This window comes from Cheilinus undulatus, linkage group 5 (assembly GCF_018320785.1).
Source record: "Cheilinus undulatus linkage group 5, ASM1832078v1, whole genome shotgun sequence".
Lineage (NCBI taxonomy): Eukaryota > Metazoa > Chordata > Actinopteri > Labriformes > Labridae > Cheilinus > Cheilinus undulatus.
Genome location: NC_054869.1, coordinates 30,807,147 through 30,817,143, shown reverse-complemented (window position 1 = coordinate 30,817,143; position 9,997 = coordinate 30,807,147). Strand labels below are relative to the sequence as shown.

At 41.9% G+C, this 9,997-nt stretch overlaps 1 protein-coding gene across 1 annotated transcript in view; it reads left to right on the top strand.

The window, feature by feature from the left end:
• Window positions 1-1,409: 1,409 nt before the first annotated feature.
• The window catches only part of si:dkey-215k6.1 (transmembrane protein 132C), a 438,945-nt gene continuing 430,357 nt past the window's right edge, over window positions 1,410-9,997 (top strand). The window contains exon 1 of the mRNA XM_041787915.1: window positions 1,410-1,774. Within this exon, the coding sequence (XP_041643849.1) occupies window positions 1,690-1,774 (85 nt within the window). The 5' untranslated portion in view covers window positions 1,410-1,689. The remainder of the gene's footprint in view (window positions 1,775-9,997) is intronic.

Genomic DNA, 9,997 nt, shown 5'->3' with positions numbered 1-9,997 from the left:
ACACATTTAGCTGACAAAGAGAAGCAGGCACGCGGCCTTATGATATATCGTCTCGGACTCAAAGAAGACCTTAATGTTCTCTCTCTTCTGCCTTGTCCTGCCTCCCCCCCCCCACACACACACACACCTGACACACTCCCGCTCGTCCTATCAATAGAAAGTGAATGAGTTTTATTACAAGGTGCCTGCTGGATCGCATTTTGCACTCGTACAAGCTGTCACACGCCACTGGAGGCGGATGTGGCGCATGCGAGGGCGCGCGTGCATACAGCACACATACAGAGCGACGCTCGTGAAAAGTTCCTGTCTATCCATTACAGAAGGAACAGGTGTAGCGCGTGTCTGTGTATGAATAATGCAGACTGAGGCTTTGAGAGGATAAACAGCACGTGAACGAATGCACACATGAGTGACACATTCGAAAATGGAGGGAAATAGGCTTCTTTGTGATTTTTTTTAACTGTTTTTTTTTTTCAAAGTGTGTTTCAACAGGTCTCAATGTTTCTTTTAAGTTACTGGCTTCAAATTTCTTTGTTAGCCCTGAATTTAAAGTGTTAAAGAGTTTGAATTTTCTTTCTTTTTTTTATTGAAACACACAAAAACACACTTTGGGGTTAGTCTAGCTGTTTAGTAGGCCTACATGTTTTTTAATAAAATGGAAAAAAAAAATTACAAATACTATTTTATTATGAAAATAAAACCTACTATAGCCCACATAAGAAAGAAAAAAAAAAATGTAATAAAGTCGAGATAAATTCCTCCACCGTCCATTGGCTGCTCCACAGTCACTCAAATCCCCAAATCCCGCCCTCACCCCCCACCCTCCTCAGCCCCACAGCCTTCACCGGCCCTCCTCCTCCTCCTCTTCCTCCTCCCTCTCCTCTGCCGGCTGGTGGAAGCGTCAGACCTCCTCCTCCTCGGTCCTCTCCTCTTCTCTCCTCTCCTCCCTCCATCCCGCGGACGAGTGTACACAGCCTCTCAAGTTGAGCCCAGACGCGCACACTCACGCGACACACGCACAGCAAAGAGGAGGACAGTCGCAGGGAGATACAGAGGGAGGAAGGAGAATTAAGGAGAGCGGACGGAGCTGCTGCACGGAGCCGAATTTGGATTTTGTTTAATAAACGAGCCTTAAGTGACAGAGTTTTCCCTTCATTGTTTTTGCTCCAATGGCGCGCGTAAAGTGGACTTTTTGATCCTATATGGGAGTTCTCCGTCCACTCTGCGTGTCTGTTTGAACTTTAGAGGACAGAAAAGTGTGAAAAAGGGAGAGGCAGTGAGCTTTTGCTGTCCCGTTTGGATAAATAACACGGAGGAGCGCACTGGTGGAAGAAGCTCATCACTGGGGACTAACGGGTTCATCCCTCGGCTGTGGCTTGAAGGAGACACGCCGCTGACTTTGCTGAAGAGGAGGATTAAAAAGAAGCCATCCTGTGCCGGAATTTCCCATCGGGGCTTTCTTTTTTCCCCTCAATCCTGACTCCAGAAGGATTTATAGTTCCCTCCAAACCTCGTCTCTGCCGTGTCTTAGGTCAAGCGCAGCGGGAGCGCAGTTTTGGTCAATTTGAGATTATTTATGGCACCGATGCGGTAGTGATCTTTTAAGGGGGGACGAAAAGAGATCAATAGATTTAAAAAAGCATTGTGTTCGTTTTGTGAACAGTCCCGGAGGTTTAACCGACAGGAGGGATGGAGACAGTGTGGAGACGGGGAGGCGCGCCGTTGGACTGTTGCCTCTGGAAGACGCTGCTGCTGCTTCTCCTCCTGTGGAAAGGTAAGGGATGCAAATGTTGGCGAAACTTGTTGCCTGTTTGAAACATCGTGGTTCCATTCAAAAGTTGGATAAGGTGTCAGGAATCAATCATTCACTGGAACAAATTACGCATGTTGAGCTTGTTGTGGAAGTGTCCCATGAAGGGTTATGTTTACGGAAACCCCCCTTAAAACTATCCATTCCCTCCTTTTTCTTTAGGTATAGTCTTCCTTTCTTTGAGTTAAAAATAGCAAAAACTGATGTCTGCCTTGCTAAGGCACTTTGCTTTAATGCGTAATTATTGCATCACGGCGTGTTTTCATGGTAGTTGTGGTGCGCAAATGTGCGCTTTAGGGAGAAAAAAAGTCTGCAAAAGGGATGAAGATGAAGGGAACTCCGACTCCATGCTCAGTTTACTCACCTCTCCATCTCCACAGAAATCAACGTGGCAGTCTCTAAAAGGCGCCAAACTTCATCAAGTTGCATGAAGACTGCTTGCATTCTTATTCATTAGATAAGTGTGCTCTCCATGTGGTGATCACAGATCGGATGTTACGTTTGACAACATAAAAACACGAAAACAAAGGTGGAACTATTATTATTCTTAAGCCAAATGTGTATCGATTAACACATCTCACCCTTGACATCTCTTGTATATGGCGTGCGCGTGGACTAATAAGTAATTGACTAAGCCGGAGCGTCAGATGACAGATGGTACTAACTGGTGCCATCCGGGACACCCGAACCCCAGAGAGACGGCGGCTGGCACTGCCGATGTGTGTTTTCATGGTTTAGGGAGGACTTGTGTCATAATTATTCTTTGAAAGAATCCCTTTTCAGTTTGTTTTCTTTGTCTATTGTGGGAAAATTAAACATTTTTTGTGCGTATTCTTCTGCGCTCTTGAGGCTTAGGTTTGGAATTCCCTGTATGAGGCGAACTGCGTGGGGTTTCTTACAATATGATGTCATTTAAATCAAAGAAATAGCACTGATCATTAAATTGCGCGCATTTCAGTGAGAATTAAAAGAAAAGGAAGAGAGGGGTCGAGATCTCTCACACGTGTCTCCCTGTGAAAAGTGCTGACTTCACTCCCGGACTTGTTAAAGGGCTTTTATTTTGCTCGGACACGTGGCGCGTGCCATTTAACAACACAATGTGACCACTCATATAAGTTTAGGCAGGCTCTGTAAATCAGAGCGTGTTATAATGTGCTCAGATGGCGATCCTTCGTCTTGGTTAAAAACATTAAATCAAGGCTGAGATGTTCTGAATTCAGCTCGGGTATAACACCACCACCCACTTAGTCCCGGGAGGGAAAAAAAAACATAGATGAAGAAGCATAAAGAGAAGCAGGCTGACAGATATTTTTGGGTTTGGAGCCCTCTGAGTGCGCGCTTGTCCGCCTCCGTTTGCTGTTTTTTTTTCCACACAGATGACAGTCCTTCAGCATTAGTATCACATTCCCGTGAGTGTTTTCCGTGTCTGAGCGCGTGCTAGGTGTGCTCGTGTGTGTGTGTGTGTGTGTGTGTGTGTGTTTGTGTTGGTTTTTTAATCAGCTCCGATCACTCACGGCTCACTGAGCAGTTAACAGTCACTGCGTTGTGCGCTCCGGAGCGCGGCGGTCCCTGTCGCTGTGGCCGCGCGGCGCACGGCAACACCGACAAGAGACCGGAGAGGGAAGGAAAACAGCTGTGGCCGCCAAAACGGCTGAGTAACCCAAAGATGAAATCAACCAAACAGTCCCTCTCCTCTTCTCTTCTCTCTTCTTCTCTTCTCTTCTCTTCTCTTCTCTTCTCTTCTCTTCTCTTCTCTTCTCTCACCCAGGGTCTGTAGCTTTTGTCTGACAGTGCATGTTGCTCTTTCACTGCTGTTTAGTAGCTCCCCTGGTAGCCAATCTGGCCAGGAGTCTCCCTCTCCTCTCTCTCTCTCCGTCTCTCTCACATGCATAAGGAAAAGGTCTCTTCCAACTTGGCTGTGGTTGCATGCTTGTTATTGGCCACTGGGGAGCCCTGGCTCTAATGGTGTAATGGTCACCTAAGGCTGATTAAAAAGCAAAACAACTCTCTCCTGTTGCTTGTTTTGCTGGATTCACTCTTGTTTCTTACCCTAGTGTTTCCTTGCTTTTTCCTGCCTGTTCTTTGATTAGTCACACAGGCCGTTATTCACCTGTGCTTGTGTGCACCCTGCTGTCTGCAGCTGAAGTTAAACTCACATCTGACTAAAGTCATGGACAAACAACAGTATTTAAGTGTTGCTTCTTTTAATTTGTGCTCTTCTAAGTGCTGGATGTCTCTTAACATTTAATCAAAGGCTTATTTATTTACCCTTTATCCCCTTAGTTGTTCCCATGAGTGGCACTCTTGCATTCTACCCTCAGTGGCGTTTCCATTTCCATGTCACTCCATTTCCTTGTAATTACATCACCGTGTTATTTCATCATCCAGGTTTTCTCCAGGTTTGTTGTCGTTGGCGGCATGCGTTCGTTGAAAAGGCGAACATCAGCTTAGTTTGTAGGAGGTTCAGAGGCTGAGCAGTCACTAGGGGGGTCATGATTCTGCTCTCTGTTCTCTGCAGGAGGTCTGCTGTGGGTGGGCAAACGGGGAATTTCTAACATACACTCATGCAAATCAAACATGTAGTCAGCACATGAGGGAAGTTTTTTTTTTTTTTTTTTTCATTTATCTCCAGCTTTGAGGTTTGTGAAATTTAGCTGCAAGCGTTGCTAATGTTTGAATGAACTGTTTTCTGTTTTCTCTGCAGCTCTCATGGTGGCTTCTTGAACAAGTTTCCAGATTTTCAGCACTCTAGCAAATGTTAAAGCTTGACAGGAATACAGCAATATATTTCAACTAAAGTGACTTAGATCGGGACATACTCACCAACATTCCCAGTTTCCAGTGATCTCTCTTTTAGTCCAAGGCCATCTCCTGGCCTTTAAATTCTCTCAGGAAGCTCCTGTGATTTTCCTGACCCTACAGCTATGTTCTGAATAATCCATACACATGGATCTATATGTTTGGAATGGTATATTTAGTACCATTATTTAAAAAAACTCAACCACACACACAGTTTACACCTGATTAAGTTTCAACTTCTCTGTCTCCATATTGCTGTGTTACAGTGATGGGAATCGCAGTTCTTTTAAGTGATCTGGATCATTTGGCTCAGCTCAACAAGAAGAGCCGGCTCTTTTGCGCCTCAAACGGCCCTTCACAAGTTTGGCTTCATTTGACCTGCCAAATTTGGCAATGTCATGATATGTGATTGATATGTATGTAGGTATTTTACTCCAGTTACAATTGTTTTTTTTTTTTTTTAATTAATGAAAATATCATGTAATTACTTTCAAAATATACTATCATATAGCCAGAGCTAACTTGCATGACATGACAACATGGCTGGAATGATGAGGCCGCTCAGCACACGATGATTGAAACCTTTATGAATTATTTTTAGGTTGGCAAATTTAATACAATTATCACAACTTAACATATTCATTTTTTAGAGCATGATAGTGAAGTTACCATATTGGCTTTCTATCTAAGAATTGAATTGCTCTTTTGTAAATCAACATCAGAGGATTGACTGTTGTAGGCTTCTGACCAGGAGGTTTTGCAAAAACTTAAGAGCATAAGAGCATTCTCAGCATGAAGTGGTCTCCAATGAGCAATAATACGTTTGCCTTTCACATGCATTTTCACATGCTTCTCAAATGTCTGATTGGAATTTAATAGAAAACTAAGATACTTTATTTCATGAACCTTTTCAATAGATTGCCCGATTATCTTAGATTTTACTCATTCATTTTTCATTTCTTTTTTTTATACCTTGCAATTCCTCTAAAATATCAGTACCTGCAGTTTGTGCCAAAGACAAATACTTCTCTGTCTTTGGTTGACTTAAAAAATACAGATATAGCTATTATATCATCATAGATGGCTGGATAATGATTGTCATTGTGTACAAGAAAACAACTGTCTTAATTTGACAGTAGTCTACCAAATCTGGTTAAAAATATGTGGGAAGAAAAAAAAATATGTAAAAATATCGCTGTAGATATGTGAACATGAAAACAAAACAAAGTGAAAAAATGTTGCTAGATTAAAATAAATAGATAAGGAGCTTACAAGCAGATGTTGTGGTCTTACCCTTCAGTGTAAATGTATAAGTGAATAGAAAAGTTAGAGATAGTATCAAAGGAAGTAAAATAGTTTCTATTTTCAGTACCTGTACCTTGGTTCTGCATGGTAGTCTTTTTCATTGCCCTGGATTTGTAAGTGTGTGGAGCAGTTGTGCGGCAGGGATTGTTCGTTTAAGTGTCAAAATCTGTAATAAAAAAACCCTCCACTGTTCAAAGTGGATGTGTCGGCCTGTGTGATGGAGCGTATTTTGCACTCCACTGTTAACCTGTAGCAGAATGTCAGCACTATGCACCATTACTCATGCAATACAGAGCATTAATAATTACTGACGTAAAATCACTGAGACAGGCGTATACACACAGAGGAAGTCTCACCATGTCCTTCTATACACCTCTCTCTCTCTCTCTCTCTCTCTCTCTCTCTGTCTTTGTGTCTCATTGTTGGTTTCATTCACTGGCTCGCTGACTCACTAAGGCATAGACTTGCATGCTTGCACGTGTGTGCACATACACACTTAAAGATGCCACACACACATACACGGTTTGTCCAAACACACCCACATGCAGAGGGAGCTTATCCTCTTAAAAAGAAGAAGTAACAGAGGATTTCAGATGGAGCGGGAGACATTTCAGAGATGGAAGATGTGAACTTTTAACATTTACTCAAACGCTAGACCAGAGGAGAGGGAGGGAGAGAGAGGGGGGTAAAAAAGCGGGAAATGTTAGCGTGTGATGCTGCTAAACAGCCTGATGTTCAAAAAAATCTGACGCTTTTGGTGTGAGCCTTTTCTCTTTCTGCTTCTTCACGCAAACGCTTCCACAGCCTTTTTGCGGCAGTGACAGTGCGTGGGCCGAGCAGAGCGGAGCTGGATGCAGTACAGAGGGTCACAAAGATGCTCAAAAACCAGAAGTGGGTGGACTAAGAAGAGGACATGGGGCACTTTTCACTTTGTGCCCCTTTTTCAGTGTCATGATATTTTAAGCCTTTTACTGAATTGATTCATGAGTGTGCTGTACGTTTAGAGCATAACTGTGCTCCTGCGAGGCCATATGTGGGGGAAAGTGGAGGCATATACACTGACATAGAGGGGTTTCTAAAGATGACCAGCTTGATCGACATTGGTACAAGATACTTGGTGAAATGAGCAGGTGTATGAGTGTGAATGTGCCCTGGCAGCTGAAAACATTAAATGTGATCCAGTTTTATACATCTTTGTAGGCTTATCTGTCAGTTAAAGTGACAATCATACACCAAATGTCTGTAATCTTGAAGGAAAAATACTTTTTTTGTGTGTATTTTTGTGCAATGTTGACTTCAAACACAAAAACTAAAAAATACCCTGTAAAGTTGACTGTTTAAGGGATTATTTATGCATTTTATTGGTTTCTGAGTGGCCAGTAGAGCAGTCTGACCAGTTTTTCCCACCTTTTATCAGCCATGAGTATCTCTTCTTTATCAGTGGGCGAATAATGTGTAACACCACTACAAACAATAGTGTTTTTTCCTTTGCCAGCTGGCTCTTTGAAGCTTTCTGCATCTTGCAATTGGTCTTGAGTGTAAAGAAAACAAGCAGAATCTTTATAGCGACAGGTGTGTTGAGTTGTAGTATTTCACACCTTTTAGCTGTAAATCTTATGTTTTCCATTTGCACAGAGCCCTTCAAGGAAACCAAGGGTATATTACACTCTCTTGCTTTCTACTAGTTGTTTGTGCCATCTTCATTCTTCCTGCAATAAAAGAGGATTTTTCCCATGTCACTTGATGAGCAGGAAGTGTGTATTGCACACTTAGACACACAGCTGGATGATAAGAAAAATAACAGGCTCTCGTCGTCATAAGGAGACCAGCTCTTCCTCTCATCACAGAGGGAGGGGGAAGACACAGCAGAGAAGAGAGAGAGTGGGAGAGATTTTGTCTTCTCTTCAGAGTGGATTGTGTTCATCCTCCATGTCTCTTCCTTCCATATCAGAAAATCTCATCAAGAAGGATACTGTTTGCTGCTGAGTGTGGATATATTTACACTGAGATACACAAACACAGACACGCACTCACTACACTCAGACAAACATTCCCTCTCTTTGGCGTACACATGATAGAAGCAACAGAAGGGCTGATTATTAGGGAGCCAAGATGTGCAATCACATTCTGACTTCCTTTTCAAGGATATTTGGATAATGTGCAACTTGATAAGAATAATGACTAAAGGCCCTTGCACATGCCAGACATGCCAGATAGACCATGCCACATTGCATGGGATAAGCCTTGAAAGAAATCTGGCAGGATGATGGGACGAATGTTCTGCCTGTTTCATTCATTACAGGCCAATCATAGCGTTGAAATGTGTGACTTAATAGGCCTCTGCAATTCTGAAGTGAACTTGTTATCATTGCTAACTATCAGTGGAGCTAGTTGGTAAAAAAAAAACTAATGCTGAGGCTGGTGAGTATACATCGAAGCTAACTGCTACACTGGTTGCTGTTGTTTACAGACTTGCAGTACAGCTAAACCACGCCCGTAGCTACCGCCTTTTTCTTTTCAGATGTTGCTGTTTTGTTTCTCAGACCTGGCATACTTGTTTCAGATTGGAAGTTTGCAAGATGGATCATCCTGATGACAGACACAGAATCTGTCAGATCAATTGGCTTTATAAGGCTACGTCAAGCCTGTTTTGTCTTTGAAAATTGTGCAGTGTTTTAAAAGAACTATGATCTCATGATTTGCACACCAACTCAGAAACTATTGCCTGTCATACTTTTTTTTTTTTAACATACATTTCTAAGTTTTTTTCCCTTTGCATCATCCCTGTCATTTAAGTGGCCATTTGACTATTACTCTCTGCCTCTCTCTCTCATAGTGATGGGAATTAAAGCTCTTTTTAGTGATCCAGGTCATTTGACTCGTCTCACCAGAAGAGCCGGCTCTTTCAGCCCTTAAACTGCTCTTCATCTGGTACCAGTCTGGCTTTATTTGACCTGCCATATTTAGCATTGTCATGACATATGATTGATATTTGTGCTGGTATTTAACTCCAATTATACTGTTTTTGTAATAAATGAAAAAAGCATTTAATTTTTTTTAAATTTACTTGCTCCTGAAAATACATTGACATCTGCTCACTGGCTGGGCTGTTGTGCTGTGCTGTGGTGGAGCAGTGTGGGGAAAAGATCATCTCTACCAATCAAGTAACACACATACACACACAAAATATATGATAATAATAGTAATGTTAATAATAATAATAAAAATGGCCTGTACTGACCAGGATCTTATTGTTCACGTAAAAGAGTCGGCTCGTTGTACCAGCTCAATGATGAATGCCACATCACTACTTTCTCACACACTGAAACTTCACTGTGTTGTGCCCATTAATTTTATGCATGTTCACCATGGCACATAATTGATTAAGGGCAACATTTTTACTCACAACCTCTTTTAAAAAAAACATGAATAAAGAAGCTGTGTCTCTCTAACAAGCTTTTTGGTATTTGGCCAAGTGCTGTCACACACAGGCTCTGTCAGGGTTCTGAGCAGATGAACCTGATCTTTTTTACTTTTCAAGGAGTGAAAGAACCTAAGAAATCATCTTCATGGGTTTACTACTAATTCTTGCAGTTGAAAAAAATAAAAATATCAGACTCAGTGTGCAAGGTTTCTGTGGGTGACGCTTTTATTGGATACAGATGTAAAAGCAACTGTATGACCTTGACTCAGTTTATGATTTCATTCATGCTTATGTGACAGAAACCGTATAATGCTTCCAGTTTAATTCCTTAGCTCACATAGAAATACTTCATCAACACACTTTTTATTTCATGGAAACTTTTTGTCCTTTAAACCTGCAGTTTATTTCTGCTGCTTGATAGGAGTAGCTTGTAATAGAAGGAGTTTGAAAATATGATAGTGATGAAGGCCAGAGTGCTCTCTTTTCCACAACACATTATAATTCACCAGATTCATGTGAATCAAAGTGCTTTCATTTTTAGTATCAGTGTGAGAATCATTTCAGACTGACTGATGAAGGACGTTTTGTGAAGGGAGGTCAGTTTGACTATCTTCTATCGAAAGGATTAATTTATAGTTGGGGCTGCTGTCTGCTCAGAT